Below are 21,526 nucleotides of genomic sequence, written 5' to 3'. Positions count from 1 at the left end.
TTGGAAATCTTTGTGCTGCTGCTGGTTATAAAGCTATCTGGGTATAGTGTAACGAGGGGAGTGAAAGAAGCCTCCGTAATTACGGCCCTCTGCGGCTGCTATCTGGCCAGACAGGATGTTTGGGTAAATGAGTTATCCGCGGGGCTGTCACTGTGCTTGAAGTACAAGTGTGTATGGAGATGGCGGGAAGAACCACAGTAATACTGCATTGTGAGGAATAGGGGGGTGGGGTAGAGGTCTGCATAGAGATGGGGTTGGCAATGATAGCAAATACAGGGAATAATCAATTTCCTATATTCCCCGTTTCCACACAATATAACACATGTGCTCTCCTCAGCACCCCCCTCCTCTCCCATACACCTCTCCTCCATTCCCCATATTCCCTGCAAGTGCGGTATTACCCTGCTGTTACTGCTACCCCTATCCCCCGCACACCTAAAACTAACCACTCCCCTGGTGGCGCCTAACCCTACCCCCCCCACTTGGTAATGCATAAGCCTAACCACCCCTGGTGGTGCCTAAACCTAACCCCCTGGTGGTGCCTAACCCTAACCAACCGCCCTGGTGTTGCTCAAAACTAACTGCCGCCCGAGTGGCCACTAACGGTCCAATTTCTAGCGAAAAATCGTTCGAGCGATCAGAAATTCTGATTGGATGAAAAATCGTTCACTACACCATCAACTAACCAATCTTTGCGTCCTATCTATCACGACCACCAAGAAAATCCAAATTTTCGTTCGACAAAAATTCATTCGGGCGACATTTTTTTCACTCGTTCATAATCAATTGTGTCCACCAATGGAGATTATTTACAACCAATCCGATCAGAATTTCTGATCGCTCGAACGATTTTTCACTAGAAATTGGACCATTAGTGGCCAGCTTAACCCTAACCACTCCCTCTGCAGAAACACCCTTTTACACATAGAAACAATAATATCTTTGATAACGTAAAATCAGTACATACAAATGAAATATTATGGCAAGAACTATAACGTTGCAAGCTTCTAAAATAATAACATATTCAAAAACTGTAACGTTCTAATGTTATTAACGATATTTATCGGGCACCCTTTTTTCTGCTTTTTTTGCGTATTAACGATAACTGCATTAGAGTCTATGGCGGTGCCCCTTTTTCCTGCTGCTGGATGAAGACAAGACAAATAACATTTATACTGCACTTTTCTCTTGGTGGACTAAAAGCACCAGCAGATCTTCAGCCACTAGGGCACGCTCTATAGGCAGTAGCAGTGTTAGGGAGTCTTGCTTAAAGGGGTTCTTTCGCGAATGAGGAACAAAATAAAAAGTGGTTTATGCATAAACTATTAAACATCCTTCTAAAATAGTGTAAAAAGTTTTTTTTTTTTTTTTTTTAAATGAATGGTTTCATCAATACAACATGTAATGTAAACAGTGACGGATGATGGACTAGGAGGAAAATCCATTTGTTAGGGGTGTTTTTTTTTTACTTTCATTTCACAACCATAACTCCTGCCTACCTAGTTTTCAGTGGTATAATCCACTGCCAGCAGGAATTGCTGTTATAGCTATAATGGCTGAGCTCTGCTGAGCTCCTCAGTATGTGTTTACATTCTGGTCTGTGCAGAGAGTCATTTGTGCAAAGAGTCATAAGCTGCTGGGAGAATCAGTCCCATCTACACCATATGATTCTTTGTCAGATTCGATTCAATCCAAATTGATTTAATTCATCGATTCAATCTGACATGTCCGATTCATGATTCGATTTTAAACAGAATCGAATCATGAATCGGACTTGTCAGATTGAATCAAATCGAATCAATGAATTGAATCAAATCAAATTGAATCGAATCTGACAAAGAATCATATGGTGTAGATGGGACTTATTCTGGCAGATTCTCCCAGCAGCTTATGACTCTTTGCACAAATGACACTCTGCACAGACCGGGAGTCTGGTTGCCTAGCAAAATTGTAAACACATACTGAGGAGCTCGGCGATTCCTTCCTGCCAGCAGTGGATTATACCACTGAAAACTAGGTAGGCGGGAGTTATGGTTGTGAAATGAAAGTAAAAAAAAACACCCCTAACAAATGGATTAACCTCCCAGTCCGTCATCCGTCAATGTTTACATTACATGTTGTATTGATGAAACCATTTTTTTAAAACTTTTTACACTATTTTAGAAGGATGTTTAATAGTTTATGCATAAACCACTTTTTATTTTTTTAATCATTCGCGAAAGAACCCCTTGCCTTGAAGTTCTCCTACGAAACAGGTTTCTGGCTTACTGAACAGGAAGAGCTGAGATTCAAACCCTGATGTCCTGCATCTGAGGCAGAGCCCTTAACCAAAACACTAGCCATTCACAAATGGAATCTTTCACAAGCTTTTAGCATAAGGTGGTCTCTGAAATCTTCACTCCATGGTATCAAAATGTCTTGGTGAGTACAGTAAAAATGCTTTAGTTCCATTGCAACAGGTCCAGGAAAATACTCAGCCTCAGTCCCACAGTAAGCAGAGGTCTTTTCCTCTCTGACGGGATCTCTGCTTTTCACCATCAGCACCTAAATAAGAGGCCTCTTATTGATAGTCAAGCTGCTCTTGCTAATTTGTGGATGACAGGAGAGACAGAAGTAGCTCTCCAAACAGGAAAGGATCTGGAGTACAACCAAGGTACTTTGTAAGCGGGGGAAAGTGGCGTCTCACTGTGCTCACTTCACACATCAAATCAGGTACACTATCAGCTACAGGAGTGAACAAGTAAAACCCCACAAAACCGAATCTTTTCTCTATACACAACTGGATGTTACTATTCTTTAACATATCTTCTTAAAGCAGATATCCTTTAGGTGTAGTCAGCGTCCTCACTTATTATTAATTAATTTATAATAGGAAAAAATCTTATTTTATGCATTGTAAATATATATCCTATATGATAAAGTGCCTGTCACAGCGTACTCCTGTGTCCACGCGTTGTGCCTGTTGCACATGCGCGGCATGCGGGCAGCCTTCTGAAAACAAAGGAGGACAGGGGCAGGGAGACGGGTGTGCAAAACATATTCTTTACTTTTTAATCATCAAAGTAGCCACCTTTTGGTGGATATAATTAAAGAACGAATATGGCACACCAATGGTTCAGCAATACAACTGTATTGGAGCAGACAGCGGTACACATGACATGTTTCGGGCATTGCCCTTCCTCAGGTTTCTTCCACCTGAGGAAGGGCAACACTCAAGACATGTCGTGTGTACCTCTGTCTGCTCCAATACAGTTGTATTGCTGAACCATTGGTGTGCCGTCTCCGTTCTTTGGTCGTATCCAGAGTGTTGCAGGAGTGGTGCGCCTGCTGGAGCCTGGCACGGGTAAACTGGTCCTGAAAGAAAAGACCAGTGTGGTGGAGTAAGTATGAGCCTGTACTGAGTTTTGGTGGATATACTGTAATTACTGTACACACAGATGGCATTCTTTCTACAATGGAAATAAAATGTTCAGAAACTTCTCAACCAACTGTTCTGTTCAGTTCATCCCAAAACAGCTTGATGGGATCTGAAGACTGCACCAACCACTCCATGTTAAAAGATTACCGTCTTGTTCTTTTTTTCTATGGTAGTTCTGGCATAACCAATGTTTTAGGTCATTATTTTGCTGTAGTATGACAAAGCAGGTGCACAGGGCATCTGTCCCATCTTGTCTATCCTTAGACTGCAATATACTGTATCTTTGGGGTTATGGGGAATCAGGGACCTGAATTATGGGGCATGATAGTGGCACTTAGCTAAGAGATAGCCAAGTGCTCAGCTATCATATAGCCAATCTTATTGGGTGCGGCCACTCGGCTACGATATAGTCATGTGGCCGGAGCAACATGGGAAGCAGTGGGATGATGCTCATTTGATATTGAGTTTAGCTACATTTTAGCAGAACTTTTATAGCTGTAATAGTGAGAGGGAAAGTTAGTGTTAGCAGTGGAATATAAGAGAAGGGGAGCAAGATATGAGATACTGTCAAAAAGTAACATCTGCAATATTGTGTGCCCCCCCACCCCCCCACCCCCCAAAAAAAAGAAAAGAAAAAGAAAATGGTGACCATGATGAATGTACACTTAGTATGAACCCCTGGCTAACAAGGTGTATACTAGAGGGCACTACATGTTGCTGCAGAATGATCCGGCAGTTTTCGTTTACACCAACATGGATTTGGACTGGTTGAATTTCAATAAAATTGGGCTGTTACTGTATGTCTCTGTATACAGAGATATTCAGTATGTAAAGTATATTTTATATGATGTGTGTGTGCGTGCGTGCGTGCGTGCGTGCGTGTGCAGATTTGAATGAAAGACTTACTGCATATGCTATGCATAGTGCTGGCCAGAACAATCCATACAGGGCTTCAAGTATACCTGAGAGGAAGAAAATATACTTTTGATGATCTATAGGCTCCTTAGGTAAGTATCTAGTTGATTTTTTTTTTTAGACTCCTATTTACTTTAAGGAATTGTGCAAATTTCAAACCAATGAAAGTACATCATTATAATACATGTTCATTTTGCAAAGCATTTCAGATATATTTGCAACACTGTATTCTTATTGTCGTGGTTATATAATTCTTCCATGCTTTCTGTCACCGATCTCCCATTGCTTCACAGGTGGAAGACATGCAGTGGCCAAAGGGACTGCACGATACTCCTGCATCTGTCTGCAGCTTGCCCTGCAAAATGGGGGAGAGAAAGAAGATAGCGAAGGGCATGCCGTGCTGTTGGCAGTGTGACCCGTGTGATGGCTACAAGTATCTGCTGGACGAGGTGACTTGTTTCCGGTGTGATTACAACATGCGCCCCAATAAAAACCGCACTGGCTGTGACAAAATCCCCATCATCAAGTTGGAGTGGCACTCACCCTGGGCTGTGATTCCAGTCTTTTTGGCCATGCTTGGAATCATTGCCACCATCTTTGTCATGGCCACCTTCATACGGTATAACGATACCCCAATCGTCCGGGCATCCGGCAGGGAACTCAGCTACGTTCTCCTGACAGGAATCTTCCTTTGCTATATCATCACATTCCTCATGATAGCCAAACCTGACCTGGCGGTCTGTTCCTTCCGACGCATCTTCTTAGGATTAGGAATGTGCATCAGCTACGCCGCCCTTTTAACCAAAACCAACCGGATCTACCGGATTTTTGAACAGGGTAAGAAGTCCGTGACGGCACCACGGCTCATAAGCCCCACTTCACAGCTGGCCATCACCTCCAGCTTGATATCAGTCCAACTTTTGGGAGTTTTTATTTGGTTTGGGGTCAACCCTCCCAATATCGTCATTGACTATGGCATGGAGACGCCAGATCCGGAGCAGCGCCGGGGCGTCCTGAAATGTGACATTACGGATCTACAAATTATCTGTTCCTTGGGATACAGCATCCTTCTTATGGTAACATGCACTGTGTACGCCATCAAGACAAGGGGCGTCCCTGAAAATTTCAATGAAGCCAAGCCAATTGGCTTCACCATGTACACAACCTGTATAGTTTGGTTGGCCTTCATTCCAATATTTTTTGGAACGTCACAATCAGCAGAAAAAGTAAGTTGACCCGTCTGTATATATGATGTGCATAAATTGACTTCCACAGGTTGTAAATATATATATATATATATATTTTATGGGTTGTACCTGTACATTTCACAAGCTTACAGTATGTAATATCTGTTCTTCAACTGTAAAATCAGCAAAACTGTTGTAGTTAATATGTAACTTCAGACAAAACGTTTCCTATTTTTGTATTGGACAACATGGGAAAGGGTTACATTATTGATTAGGATTTTATTGTACAACAATCAGCCTCCTACTGGCCACTAGTGACACTGGATGCCACACCAATCATACTCATGTTTAGTATATGGGGATATAAAGACTCCAGTATAACAGCTACCAAAACAGCAATAAAAGTTGCAATTACAATGTAAAATCGTAATATAGAATTTCATAAAAAATTGTAATTAATTTTGTTTGTAATCGTAATCATGAACCTTAGTTTTGCAATCATGCGTAATTTCACATAATTTTGTGCCAACTTTAGGGGTTATTTACAATGTCCCCCATACATGCTATTGTTTCTAACATGTCTATGCATGTTAAGAGGAATGGTGGAAATTACGCGTAATTACACAAATTTACGAATGGATTACACAAAACCAATAGCATTTCTAAATAATAACTATGCAAATTTCATGCAAAACTTTGCATAATCGTAATTAGCAGATTACGATCATCATTAGTCCCTGGGTCCCGACCATGCAACTGTATGAAAATACAATGTATGACAAATCCTCATATAATAAACTACTTGGCCAGTTTCCTTGAAGTTGCATCAAAATGCAGCCAAACCTCTCTCCAGTGGCAACAATGATATTATTGGAGCATGTGTTTAAATCAGTTACTTAGCTTTCAAGTTCTTTACTGCTGTGTTTTTGTTTTTTTAGATTGGTTAATGACTGCAATTGTCTGACTATATAATTGTTTGAATTACGCAGATCACCCCACTGAATGAAAAAAAGAGAAGAAAAAATTATTTCAGTTTTGTTCTACAGTTTATGTATTTATTATTCACATTGATAGCTTTGCCAAAATTACTGTTACATGTCTGATGATCAAACTGCGTTTGCTTTCTGCTTTGGCTGTGTTTATTTTTTTGTCAAACAAAAGAAGGCTTAAAAGGCCATTAAATGCAGTTGCCTGGGTTTCTGCCTTTCTCTTGTATTTTTTGTCATTTTATTTACTCTTTTTTTATTGTTGTTTTTGTTTTGTCTTTTTTCCCTACTGTTACATCTCACGCCCGCGAGGCAGGTATAGCACGATACAAAGCTATCATGTAGCTCATTAGTCCAATCACTCCTTTGATTGGTTAATACCACCAGTGTTCTGATGGATGATTGTTTTGGATTACTGTCTTCTACGCCAAAAAAATATTCTCAAAAAGGGTTTTAATTTTAATTGCATCTTCCAGATTGTGTTTGTTATCTGATTTGGCAACACAGTTAAAAATCCCATTATAAAGCAAACTGATTCATTCACATTCGCTAATTGGCGTTGCTGCGTTTTGTTTGTGTCGGGGCGATGGAAGCGTTAAATGTTTCTATGCTGTTTTTTATGCTTTTATGTGCTTTGTATTTTTTTTTTTTTCATTTTCCTTTCATCTTTTATTTTTTAATTCCCCCCCCCCCTCGTGAGTTTTGTGAACTGCAGGAACGGAATAATAGTCCAATGGAAACGCAGTGCATTATTCTTTATTGTTATAATTGATTTTTTTTTTTTTATTGATTTTTCTTGCCTCCGATTCTTCAGTTAATAACACAAGTTTGCTGACTGGCTGATTGTTTGAATTACTGACTGCGGCGCCAATCATCATTGTCTTTTTGTGTTCTGTTGATGAATCCTTTCTTGTGCTTTTTATTTATTTTTCGTGCTTTGTATTTATTTTTCATTCCTATATATATATATATATATATATATATATATATATATATATATATATATATATATATATATATATATATATATATATATATATATATATATATATATATTCGCATGAGTCATGCTTTTGTTAATGTTTGCCAATATTTTTGTATATCGGTCTTGACAGTGCACAGCGGCATTCTCCCCCTGAACAAGCGGCGGCGAAATGTTGCGGTTTTTTTTTTTTTTTTTTTTTTTACAGTGTGATAAATGATTATGTAATGATCTTTTTCCTAGTAAAATAGCTAGAGCATTACAAAGCAAGAGAACATCGCTGTATAATTTACTAAAACGCTCGGAGAACCCTCTTATTATGTGATAAAAGGATCTTGGAAGCGAACGCCAAATGCTTTGCCATTGGGATTTATATGATTGCGGCTGTAAGTGGCGGCCATTTACACTGATGTGCATTAGCACCTTCCGGCCTGATGTGCAAAGTCGCTTATTTGCCTCTTAGCTCGGTTACACGCAGAGTTTATGAGCCGGGCTGGCGGAGGAGTGGCCACTCCTGGGGATGCTGGTCATGGCGGGACGATTTATTATCCTTTTAGCTGGCGAGCTCTGTTAAAGGGAAACATGTTTTGTTTTTGCCTCTGAAGATGAATAACTCACCGGAGATGTATTTGTTACTGTTCTTTTGACTTGGATGCGTTTAGCTCGGTCCCTCAGCATGTTTTAAAGACATAATTAGCCAAACTGAAAGGAATACTCAGGCTGCGATTTTCTTTTTCGTTCCTTTTAAGAATAGGTGTCTCCCAGCTGTCACGCTGGTCTGTTGGCTCCCATACTTTGGCTCACACCTGCAAAGAGCATGCCGCCGGCAACGTTAGATTTGAGCAGTTCACCCGATCTGCATGCTTGTTTTGGGTCAGTGAAATGACTAGGGGCAGCAGATTACCATGATAGCCAGTCAAGAAAGGAAAACAACACAGAAGGCTACATATTACTATTTTTTATTTAAAGTGATTAGTGCCAACATCTTCTGTATTACAGTAAGGCCCGGTCACATTGCACGCGTTGCTGTCCGGATTTCGGCAACGCGTGCAGGAGGCCAACAGGCAGGACATCAGAAAGTGCATAGACTGAACTGTCTAATGTCCACACTGCATGCGTTCCACACCAGTGCGGTCCGCAAACGCATGCTGCACAAATTTTTTTCCCGAAATGCGCAGCTGACCTATTCAGGATAGTGAATGCGATCATCCACGCAACGAATGCAAACGCAGATAGCGTTCATATGCGTTGTGTTCCGATCGCACAGCCATTTGCGTTTGATAATGTGAATGTGGCCTAAGACTGCAAAACAAGCAATTGTGGGGAGCACAGATACATAGGTAGTAGGGATGGTAGGAAATGTCGATTTCCAATTCCGCGGAAATCCTGATTTCCACCAATGCCTATTACTGATTCTGCGGATTTCTGATTTCCAAGGAGTCTTTGTTTTGGTCATTTTTTGCATTCTCTGATTGGCCAAATACTACTGAGGTGACTCGGCATTCTCTGATTGGTTCAATGCTACCGAGTTCTGTGATTGGGCTAAAATGACTGGGTTTGCGTTAATGTGGTATTTCCGTAGAAATCCGATCTCCATTTTACAATTTCTGATGACAATGCCTATTTATCGGATCGGAAACTGGAAATTTCAATTCTGTGAAATCGGAATGAGAATCCCTAATAGGTAGATCTACACACTGTACAATCGGGGCGTTCAGCATCACAAGTATGTATTTTAAGCCCGGTACATGCTTTCAATTATGATTGACTAATTACTGACCAATTTTACCACCGTCATGTAGTATAAGGGTCAACAAATACTGAATACTATAGGCAGATTGTAACGATTGTGGAATTATTCCCGTGGTCAGCACACAGGATGCGCGCTGACACTGCGGAAATCCTCCACAAGCGTATAATCTGAGAGAACCCAGCAATAGTGCTATGCACCTGTAGAGGGGAATTCCCGTCGGCAGATGGAGCTGTGGAGTGCAGAGGAACACAGCCACAGCCACAGATGCTAGAAAGGAATTGTACGAGGGGAAACGATGCAGGGCAAGATAGCCCTTAAAGAGAGAGAGCACAGCGACAGGGTGTATGTGTGTCCACCAATCTAGTCGCCAGAGCGACGATGAACACACAACCGTGAAGACCAGGTGGGAAAGCAATCGCAAGAGATGGCAATTGCTAACAGCGACACAAGACTGAATAAGCACAGAGAAGGAATGTATGTATGTCCACCAATCTAGTCGCCAACCAGCGATGGCGAACACACAACAGTGAAAACCAAATAAGAACGTAATCGCAAGAGATGCGATTGCCAGTGAGAATGAGCACAGGGACAGAATGTATGTGTGTGCACCAATGGAGTCGCCAACCAGCGACGGTGAACACACAACAGCAGAAACAAAGTAGGAACGCAATCGCAAGAGTGGCGATTGCCAATAGTGACACAAGACAGAGTAAAGGTTAAACACAGGAGCAGAGAGAAAGGCACAGCATATCATACAATGAGAATGTCAACGAAAATAACAAACGCAATACCTAAACGCGGTCACTGCGCGTTAGGCGCAACAGCAACAAGCGCGTTTACGGCGCGGTCTCCGCACATTAAGCGCAACAGAGACAAGCACGCCACCCTGACTAACGAATGAACACAAATGAACAAATAACAGGAACGCTTGCTAAACGGCTGCCTTACCGCAGACAACCACAAGCGTTTGCTCCAGACAGACAGACAAACGGAAAACAGGAATAGGTCACATAAGATCCACCGCTCTTCCGCCAGAGCGAGTGCGATCCGGGTTCAGGGATAGGTCAGGAAGGATCCAGTGCTCTTTCCGCCAGAGCGAGTGTGAATCAAGTAGAGAAACAAAGCTAGCAGGATCCACTGCTCTTTTCCACCAGAGCAAGTGTGATCCAAGTACAGAAACAGAGCTAGCAGGATCCACTGCTCTTTTCCACCAGAGCAAGTGTGATCCAAGTACAAAAACAGAGTTCGCAGGATCCACTGCTCTTTTCCACCAGAGCAAATGTGATCCGAGTACAGGAATAGGCCTAGCAAGATCCACTGCTCTTTCCACCAGAGCCGCAATCGCAAGGGCAAAACAAGACTGGCAATACAGATAATACAACCTGACTGCACTAGAAGGATTGCCTAGTGCAGTCCCCAGGAATTATTCTAATATAATCTTTAGCAAACAATAGCAAGGCTGACACTCAAGGAGTGTTTTAGTGGTAACAAACCATCATGACCAGCAAAGGATTGTGGGATCACATGGTATTTATGCTGCAAGCCTTCAAAGGAGGCGGCTAGATAATTTGCATGACAAATGTATGCAAATTCCTCAGCAGCAGAGCAGGTCTTAAACTTGCAAAGTGAAGACAGGTCTCTCTTCCAGAGACCTGCAGCCCACAGACTTGAGGAATGTTCAAACAGCTGTCTGCATGCGCAGCCAGCTGAGCGGATCATTACACAGATAGTGTATGTAAGCCCTCATGCTACATGGAGGTGGTAAAATTGGTCAGTGATTGGCCAATTATAATTGAAAGTGTGTATCGGGTTTTGAACAGCATCAACTCAAAGGCCCTTATCCTATTAACTTTTTTCTTGAGTTTTCTCAAAGGAACTTTTTAAAACCTTACTCATAAAACACATTTGAAGCAATATGCATGCAAGAAAATACTCAAAATAAGTGTGATATTACTTTTTTGACCTACTTTTTTAATACTTTTTCAACTGCTAAGCCCTGAAAAGTTATTTTTTAAAAAAGATGAAAAATTATCTCCTAGGAGAAAACTAAGGAGAAAAGTTTATTGCATAAGGGCCCTTATTCAATGAACTTTTCCCCTAAGTTTGTTCTCAAGGGATGATTTTGAATCTTCTCTAAAAAATAATTTTCCTGCATATAGCAGTGCCCAGGTCCCCGGCGACAAAGTAATACGTATGCTACCTGAAGACATTAAATGGTTCATGTGTTTGTTCCCTTCATTAATTTATAGGTAAATACTGTAATCCCATTTTGTGTCCAGTTCAAGTTTAGGTGCATGAACTTTGTTTGTGTGCTCACTGGCATTGGGTTCTACAAAGGGAACTATAGAGAGGTGATCTGGCGTAAAGCAGGTTTTTATTTATTTATTTTGTTTATCGTATTTGTTCCATTTTAACACCTTTAGTGGTTTTTAGCACTTTCTGTGCTGCAGGTTGCTATGTGCTTGTCTTCTTAACCTCCTTAGCGGTAACCCCGTGTGTGACACAGGGTAAGCCGCCGGAGGGTGCCGCTCAGGCCCTGCTGGGCCGATTTACATAATTTTTTTTTGCTGGACGCAGCTAGCACTTTGCTAGCTGCACCAGCACCCCGATCGCCGCCGCGCGCCCGATCGCCGCTATCCGGTGCGGCGCGCGCCCCCCCCCAGACCCCTGCGTTGCCTGGCCAATCAGTGCCAGGCAGCGCCAAGGGGTGGATCGGGTCTCCCAATGACGTCCCGACGTCGCTGACGTCGGTGACGTCATTCCGCCCCGTCGCCATGGCGACGGGGGAAGCCCTCCAGGAAATCCCGTTCTTTGAACGGGATTTCCTGATCGCCTAGCGATCGGCGGGGCTGGGGGGATGCCGCTGAGCAGCGGCTATCATGTAGCGAGCCCTCGGCTCGCTACATGATTTAAAAAAAATAAAATAAAAAAAAAACTGCTGCGCTGCCCCCTGGCGGTATTTTTCATACTGCCAAGGGGGTTAAAGAGAACCTGAACTGAAAATAAAAAGTCAAAATAACCATACACAGGTCATACTTATCTCCTGTGTAGTCTACTCCTCAATCTATTTCTCCTGTCCTGCATCCCGTTTGTCCACTGTGATCAATGGAATTCTCCGTCCTCCATTTTAAAAATGGCCATTACCCCATAACAGCTTCCTGGTCAGCACACTGTTAAACTGTAATATCGGCCACTTGAGCCATAGGGAAACATGGACATTACCTTGCACATTCAGTTGTAACTGACAGCTGCTGATATATAACTGACAGCAACTGGTATATTTCAGTTCTGACAAAATATTGTCAGAACTGGACGGGATCACTGTAAAAAGAAAATGGTGAGCTTCTGAGAGGAACTGACAGTGAGGTTAGTATGTGATATTCATTTGCAGCTACATCATGTATTTAGTTTAAATAATTTTACTCACTTAAAGGGGAACTGAAGAGAGAGGTATATGGAGGCTGTCATGTTTATTTCCTTTTAGACAATACCAGTTGCCTGGCAGCCCTGCTGATCCTCTGCCTCTAATACTATTAGCCATAGCCCCTGAACAAGCATGCAGCAGATCGGGTGTTTCAGTGGTTCAGACTTATAAGTCTGATCTGACAAGACTAGCTGCATGCTTGTTTCTGGTTTTAATCAGATACTACTGCAGAGAAATAGACCAGCAGGGCTGCCAGGCAACTGGTATTGATTAAAAGGAAATAAACATGACAGCCTCCATATACCTCTCTCTTCAGTTCCCCTTTAAGGTTCCCTTTAAAGGAGAACTGTAAGCAAGGATTGAACTTTGAGCCAATCAGGAGCCCTGTCCAATTACACATTTTTACCTTATCTCGAATAGATCATCAGGGGGTCTTTATGGTGTATATTGTGGTGAAACTCCTCCCACAGTGTGATGTCATGACCATAGTGCTGGCAGTTTCCTGTCTGTGAGCCTTGTTGCATTGTGGGAAATAACAGCTGTTTCCAACTGCCAAGCAACGAGTATCTCCCTCTGTGCATAAGTATATCTATAGAAAAAACAAATACCTTTTAGCCCTCGCAATGTTAGTGAGCGTGATTATAAATAATGGCAATTGGTGCGGCGTAGTTTTTTCTTGTCTGCCAGTAGTAAAGATGATTACATGCAGGTTGATTGTGGATCAAACAACATCAACACATTACATAGCACAGATCAATCATATCTCTCTTCTCTTTTTTAACTTCTCACTGTGATTTATTTTTTCAGTTATATAGCTTTTTTTTATAACATTGCATCCTTCTCTAATATTTGTAGTTTACATGCTACACTTTGCATTTTAAACTATGAAACAGAGCAGAGTTAATGACCCTTTGAACTTCTCTGCAGTAAAATAATCTCTAAGGGCCCTTTCACACCAGAGGGATTTTTCGGCGTTTTAACGCCACGGCCGAAGTTGGCGTTTTGCTAGGTAAAAGAAAGTCCATAGACTTTCATTTTACCTTTCACATCTAACTCGGCGTTTTGGAGCGTTGCGTTTCAACGCTCCCAGGAGCTTTTTCAGGGCTGTTAACAGCCGAAGTTGGCTGTTGGCGTTTCAATGATAGTCAATAGAAAACGCCAACTTCAGCGTTTTCAAAGCCTTTTCAAAGCGTTTTACAGCTATCTTGTTCACTTATTTTTATAGAAGAAAAAAAAAAGGACGTTTTCATATGGGCTGTAAAACTCTTTCAAAAGGCTTTGAAAACGCTTTGAAAACGCTATGTATTGGCGTTAAGCAAAAGGCTTGATGTATAAGTACTTCAGAAAATAGCATGGCTGTCTGATCAAATTAGTAAGACAGCTCAGAGCAGCTCTTTTGCATAGATAACAAGTGAAGTTTCTTAACTCTTCCTTTACTGGAAACAATATGAGACTCATATCCTTGCTACTAATGTTTTATTTCTTAGCTGTACTACACATACAATTCATTATATCATAAGTTTATTTTCACTTCAGATTCCCTTTAAGTTCAGAGTGTTAATAATGTAGTATAGTATTTACTGTATATACTCGTATACAAGTCGACCTCGTTTATAAGTCGACCCCAATATTTGACCCTCATAAGCTGGAATTTTTCATTTACTCTACCCATGCTGCCTGTAATTCCCCCATCCCTTCCTCCCACCATCACCCAAACACTTGATGCATTTAATTACCACCTCCCTCCCACCCACCATCACCCACATGTTTGCTGCCTCTAAATCACCCCTCCCACCCACCATCACCCATAGGGGGCCCCTGACCCTGTCTCCATTGCACACCTCCTTCCCACCGTCACCCAAGCATTTGAGGCTTATAATTACCCTCTCCCACCCACCATCACCCAATGGGAGCCTCTGTATAAATTTCCTACTTGCGCTTTGTATTCCTGGGAGCCATCTGCATCAATGTCCTACTTGCGCTTTGTAATCCTGTGGCAAAGTGATTCCCATGGCAGAAGACTTCACCCCTCATCTGCGTGCGCTGGTTTCTCTCTCCCTTCACTCGCGCTGACATCTGTGCTTTAGTGTAGCTCCGTCTTCTGACATTAGGAGGCGGGGCTACGCTAAAGCACGGAGGTCAGCGCGAGTGAAGGGAGAAGAGAGAAACCAGCGAACGCTGATGGGGGGTAACTGCTTCTGCCGTGGGAATCACTTTGCCACAGGATTACAAAGCGCAAGTAGGGCATTGATGCAGACGGCTCCCATTGGGTGATGGTTGGTGGGAGGGGGGGCACACTGGCATATTGGCTATAAGTTGGGAAATTTAGGACTACTCACGTATAAGTCCACCCCCCCACTTTTAAACTTTGAGTCAGTCCTAAATTTCTCGACTTATAGCCGAGTATATACGGTAAAATAAAATGACTTTGAAGCAATCCAACAAGCTTCTATCAATGTCATTTATTGTTTTGCAGTTCCCAATCTAAATTTGCCACTGTGCTGTAAAACCTCATTCTCTTAGCAGTTTCCCTGTCAAGCAGTCATGCTGGTGCCCTAGACGAGACACCCACCGCCTCTCGTATGTTATTACAATGCACTACTAATTTGGAAGCGTCCATCTCATCTATCGCAAAGTTTGAAAGTAGTTTTGATTTCACACTCTACCGCATTCTTCGAGTTTTCCTTTCCCGTGCTTTATCAAAACAACAAAGCACAAATCTAAAGCAAGGTATTCATTAAAATACATTAAAAGCACCTGTCACATGATTCTCGTCACAATCTCGTGATAATCAAATCACTATTGTTATGTTTATTTGAGGTGTCAATCTGAGAATCTACAAAGCCCTTTTGTTTTTCTCCTGTGCCTGTACCTAAGGTACATTCCATCCCTTCCATCATATAGTCAGCAGCTGAATAAAAGTTACACCAAGAATAATGTGGTTTGCACGGTCTCTGGTGATCCCTAATACAGGTTCTTGCCTAAGCAAATGCCTCGATGCCTATGCCTAAAAACATCCCTGCTGTTGAGAAACTATTACTTGGATGCTGGAAAAACAGGCTCCATTGTACTGTATGGGACCACTGAACAGAGTACACATGGGCAGCAGAGAAGGATTAACATGAAATGGGGCCCTAGGCAAGATAGCCTATTTTTCTTCCTGTGCTGGTCACCTGGCTTTTTTGGTAAGATAACATGAGAAATGATGATCATAAAAAAGCATCCCGGCTCCTGGACACCTACCAGGCCCTAGGCACCTGCCTTAGTTGTCCTGTAAGTGATCCGGCCCTGATGGGCAGCGTTAGTAATGCTGGTTCAGTGTCAGTATCAATATATTGTTCTCTACAGAGCATCAAGGCCAGAATTATACTTTTACTGCCACTAGGTCAGATATGATGGGGCTACCTTTCCATGTGCAGCCCCCTCTTCCATGCGTTACATCCATGTATGCAGCCCCTCTTTTTTATGTACAGCTCCCATGAGCATCAGATTTCCTTTTTTTCATGTGTTGCTCCCAATTTGCAGCCTTCTCTTTCATATTTAGCTTTCATGTCCAGGTGCCCTCTTGGATTGTAGCTACCCAAGGCCCTGGCCTTTGTGGTCTTTCCAGAAAACTCCCTCTGTTTTAAAGTTTATCAAAATAATTGGTTATAACCAGATATAACCTGATATATAGTGATAGTATAATGATGAGATATACTTTGACTTGTTCTCCTCAAGTCCCAACTTCAAGGAGAAAATAGCTTTGGGTCGTGTGGGAAGTGGTAAGAATCATTTCAGGCTTGTTATTACTGTCTTTGTCCTGTGTAGAACAATTTCCCTCTCTTCTTGCTCTGACAGGAAGTAGATACAATTAACTGTAATTAGAAACAGGCACTAGGACAAGTATTATATGTATTAAACAACATTTAAAAGAGGAGGTAGTGGTGGACTAACCTCACCAAAGTAGGCACAGTTCTGTTGATTATTGTCAACAAGTAGCTCTATTCATATACTCCACAATGCAACGTGTTTCGCAGGTTCAATCCTGCTTCATCGGGCAGTAATTGGAGCAAGCTATTGCAGTATGTCAGGAAGCCATGTGCCTCTGTGTCTCACACCACTACCTCAACTTTTAAACATTTTTTAATACATTTTATATGTGCACTGGTGCCTCTGTTCCTGCTTACAGTTCATAATACAACAACCTTTTTTCCTGTCTACAGAGAGTGACTTCTTAACCTCAGTGGGGTCTGGTCTAGCGGGGAGGGGGGTCGTGTCCCCCTCCCTCACCTGGGTCCCCGCTCCCCCTCCAGCTGGTTTCAAATTTAAAAATAATTTAAAATCAATATAATGTAGCAGGCGGCGAGCGGGGAACTTACTTCCTTGCGTCCCACTGCTCGCTGCGTCCCTTCCTCTGTGGTGCATTGGACAGCATTACAGGAAGTGATGCGGCGAGCGGTGGAATGCAAGGAAGTAAGTTCCCCACTCGCCGCCTGCTACCTTATATTGATTTTAAATGATTTGTAAATTATGAAAACTAGGTGGAGGGGGAGCGGGGAAAAACCTGCCTAGGCTGCCTCGTGGATTATCCCTTTAAAGTTTTTCTTCTTATCCAGCATTTACTGTGCCTGTGACCACTGCAGTGCACATTAAAGCTGGGGAGACCTGGGGAAGTCTCAGGGACAGGAAGTGAGGCAAACATCTCACCAATGAGGACAGTGGCAGCAGTAAAACCCCAATACAGGCTCTGGCCCCTTCCCATACTTTCCTAAACTATTTTTTTTCATTGAAAACCTAAGAATGTAGCTTGTCGCAGTCTGTAGTGTTTGTCTCCTGCATTTCCCTGGCAGTCTCTCCTGCTCACCAGCACCCACCTACTCCCCCATTAATTAATCAGGCTTCTTTGTAGCTATAAATTATGCACCAAAGCTGTCTTTGAACACGCCGCAGAACAGCCTAGATAGATAAAGGAAACATCCGTGAGCATGGAGTGTGCTGTAGCACCTTCCGTAGCAGATACTTGGTAGACTATTAATTAGATCCAGTGGCACGGAATCAATAAGAATCAACGCAGCCATTAGAGCCATTGTTGCATCTGCTCCAATTGTATCTTGTCAGTGTGATGTATGGGGCCACGCTGTCACCCAAATGGAACGGACTTTTTAGCCATTAAATCATTTCGATTAAGGTGGGGAAAAAAAGCAAGCTGGCATCTGTTTCAGGCACACTGAAGGTGGCGGAGATTGGTGGCGGAGGAGCGCCGAGCACAGACTTGGGTGGAAACGGGAAAGGAGGGCCGCGGGCAGAAGGGGTCGACTGCGATTAGATTTCTTTATCAACAGCTGTACACCGGCCTGGTAAATTGATCTTGCCGATGTCGTGGTGAGAACGCCAATGTCACTGCCTAGGCTCGGCAGGTAGAAACAGAACAATCTTTCCTGTATTACAAGCATTGATTTTTCTTTTTTTTTCCTTCAGACTCAAATTCATGCCGAGTTATTATCTTCAGCACCAAGGACAGGGAGTTACTGAAGGATATGAACCTGCAGTGCTGACAGCGAGACTTGTAAAAAGTTCACCTGACATCACTGGTTTTTATAGGATGGCATAGGTGGGATTTTTCCTGCTTCTCACTGTAGTCAGCACACTGCACTATGTAATCTAAAGGCAGAAAAATCTAAAACCTAAAACACTATTCCCTCTCCATACACTGACAGTCTTCCCTCCTGTCCTCACTCTCTCAATATAAACAGCTATTCACTCTTCATGACTTGGCAATCCTCCATCCAACATAGCCACCCCGCAATGTAAAACATTATTCCCTCTCTAACTCCTGGCAGTCTTCGCTCCAACATAGCCAACCCGCAATGTAAAACACTATTTCCTCTCCAGGTCCTGGCAGTCCTCCTTCCAACATAACCCTCCCCCAATGTAACATACTATACCCTCTCCAAGTCCTGGCAGTCCTCCCTCCAACATAACCCTCCCCAATGTAACATACTATTCTCTCTCCAGGTCCTGGCAGTCCAACCTCCAACATAACCCTCCCCAATTTAACATACTATTCCCTCTCCAGGTCCTGGCAGTCCTCCCTCCAACATAACCCTCCCCAATGTAACATACTATTCTCTCTCCAGGTCCTGGCAGTCCAACCTCCAACATAACCCTCCCCCAATGTAACATACTATTCCCTCTCCAGGTCCTGGCAGTCCTCCCTCTAACATAACCCTCCACCAATGTAACATACTATTCCCTCTCCAAGTCCTGGCAGTGCAACCTCCAACATAACCCTCCCCCAATGTAACATACTATTCCCTCTCCAGGTCCTGGCAGTCCAACCTCCAACATAACCCTCCCCCAATGTAGCATACTATTCCCTCTCCAGGTCCTGGCAGTCCTCCCTCCAACATAACCCTCCCCCAATGTAACATACTATTCCCTCTCCAAGTCCTGGAAGTCCTCCCTCCAACATAACCCTCCCCCAATGTAACATACTATTCCCTCTCCAGGTCCTGGCAGTCCTACCTCCAACATAACCCTCCCCAATGTAGCATACTATTCCCTCTCCAGGTCCTGGCAGTCCTACCTCCAACATAACCCTCCCCCAATGTAACATACTATTCCCTCTCCAGGTCCTGGCAGTCCTCCCTCCAACATAACCCTCCCCCAATGTAACATACTATTCCCTTTCCAAGTTCTGGCAGTCCTCACTCCAACACAACTCTCCCCCAATGTAACATACTATTCTCTCTCCAAGTCCTGGAGTCCTCCCTCCAACATAACCCTCCCTCATTGTAACATACTATTCCCTCTCCAGGTCCTGGCAGTCCTCCCTCCAACATAACCCTCCCCCACTGTAGCATACTATTCCCTCTCCAGGTCCTGGCAGTCCTCCCTCCAACATAACCCTCCACCAATGTAACATACTATTCTCTCTCCAGGTCCTGGCAGCCCTCCCTCCAACATAACCCTCCCTCATTGTAACATACTATTCTCTCTCCAGGTCCTGGCAGTCCTCCCTCCAACATAATCCTTCCCAATGTAACATACTATTCCCTCTCCAGGTCCTGGCAGTCCTCCCTCCTACATAACCCTCCCCCAATGTAACATACTATTCTCTCTCCAGGTCCTGGCAGTCCTCCCTCCAACATAATCCTTCCCAATGTAACATACTATTCTCTCTCCAGGTCCTGGCAGTCCTCCCTCCAACAAAACCCTCCCCCATTGTAACATACTATACCCTCTCCAAGTCCTGGCAGTCCTCCCTCCAACATAACCCTCCTCCACATAACCTAAAACACTATTCCCTCTCCATACACTGACAGTCTTCCCTCCTGTCCTCACTCTCTCAATATAAACAGCTATTCACTCTTCATGACTTGGCAATCCTCCATCCAACATAGCCACCCCGCAATGTAAAACATTATTCCCTCTCCAGGTCCTGGCAGTCCTCCCTCCAACATAACCCTCCCCCAATGTAGCATACTATTCCCTCTCCAGGTCCTGGCAGTCCTCCCTCCAACATAACCCTCCCCCAATGTAACATACTATTCCCTCTCCAGGTCCTGGCAGTGCAACCTCCAACATAACCCTCCCCCAATGTAGCATACTATTCCCTCTCCAGGTCCTGGCAGTCCTCCCTCCAACATAACCCTCCCCCAATGTAGCATACTATTCCCTCTCCAGGTCCTGGCAGTCCTCCCTCCAACATAACCCTCCCCAATGTAACATACTGTTCCCTCTCCAGGTCCTGGCAGTCCTCCCTCCAACATAACCCTCCCCCAATGTAACATACTATTCCCTCTCCAGGTCCTGGCAGTGCAACCTCCAACATAACCCTCCCCCAATGTAGCATACTATTCCCTCTCCAGGTCCTGGCAGTCCTCCCTCCAACATAACCCTCCCACAATGTAGCATACTATTCCCTCTCCAGGTCCTGGCAGTCCTCCCTCCAACATAACCCTCCCCAATGTAACATACTGTTCCCTCTCCAGGTCCTGGCAGTCCTCCCTCCAACATCACACCCTCTCACTATGCCCTTCCCAGGTCCAGGCAGTCCTACATCAAACACAACTTCCATAAAAAGTTGGGGCTAGCGAATCACTGACCAGTTAACAGCCTGTAGTAAGTAGGTCAGCTGCTAGAAGTTTTGATTTGGTAATGCCATCCTCTGCTATCTGCATAGGGCTATGAAGTATATTAGGAGAATAGGGGCATCACCTGCTAGCTATACATTATTATTAGTGCTAATGATGATTTATATTGCATCATCATCATCTTGCGTGGCGATGTACAGAGTAAGAAACAGACAAGGGTACATAAAAATACAAATATTGGTATACATAAAAATACATGCATTGGTACATTATAAAAAGAAGTGGTACACAATAGAATAGTAATAGTGACAGCAAATGTATAGTGATAAACACACAGCAATTTACAAGACACAAAAGGGAGAGAGCCCTGACCTTGTGAGCTCACAATCCAAAGGCTTACAATCTATACGTTGTGGGGTGTGTGAATCACTGACCTAGATGACTAGAATCATAAACATGTTGGCAGGTAGAGCAGTTCCCCCAGCTGGAGTGTATTTGTAAAGATAAATATCTGTTTATCTGAAACTACACTAGAAGGGATGGAGGGAGCTGCGTCTTCTGGTTGCCTGTAGCTATTATTAGTGATATTTCCAATGCATTGGCAAAGTGCTCATTTTATGTGCCCTTAGCGGTGGAAATACTCCTTAGTATGTTTGGGTCTAGTGAATACAGCATCTCCCGCTCTAAATAATTGCTAATTCTTCCAGCAGACGCTTCTGAATTCAGTCATGATTCAAGAGACAATAAGAGATCATTGTAAAATTGCAGGTTTCTCACAATAGA

At 43.3% G+C, this 21,526-nt stretch overlaps 1 protein-coding gene across 2 annotated transcripts in view; it reads left to right on the top strand.

The window, feature by feature from the left end:
• The window catches only part of GRM7 (glutamate metabotropic receptor 7), a 730,291-nt gene that overhangs the window by 466,793 nt on the left and 241,972 nt on the right, over positions 1 to 21,526 (top strand). For both annotated transcript variants that reach the window (XM_068253109.1, XM_068253110.1), the window contains exon 8: positions 4,627 to 5,559. In XM_068253109.1, coding sequence (XP_068109210.1) covers positions 4,627 to 5,559 — 933 coding nt within the window. The remainder of the gene's footprint in view (positions 1 to 4,626; positions 5,560 to 21,526) is intronic.

This window comes from Hyperolius riggenbachi, chromosome 9 (assembly GCF_040937935.1).
Source record: "Hyperolius riggenbachi isolate aHypRig1 chromosome 9, aHypRig1.pri, whole genome shotgun sequence".
Taxonomy (NCBI): Eukaryota; Metazoa; Chordata; class Amphibia; order Anura; family Hyperoliidae; genus Hyperolius; species Hyperolius riggenbachi.
The sequence above is the reverse complement of the archived record's forward strand: the minus strand, read 5'-3'. Positions and strand labels throughout refer to the sequence as shown.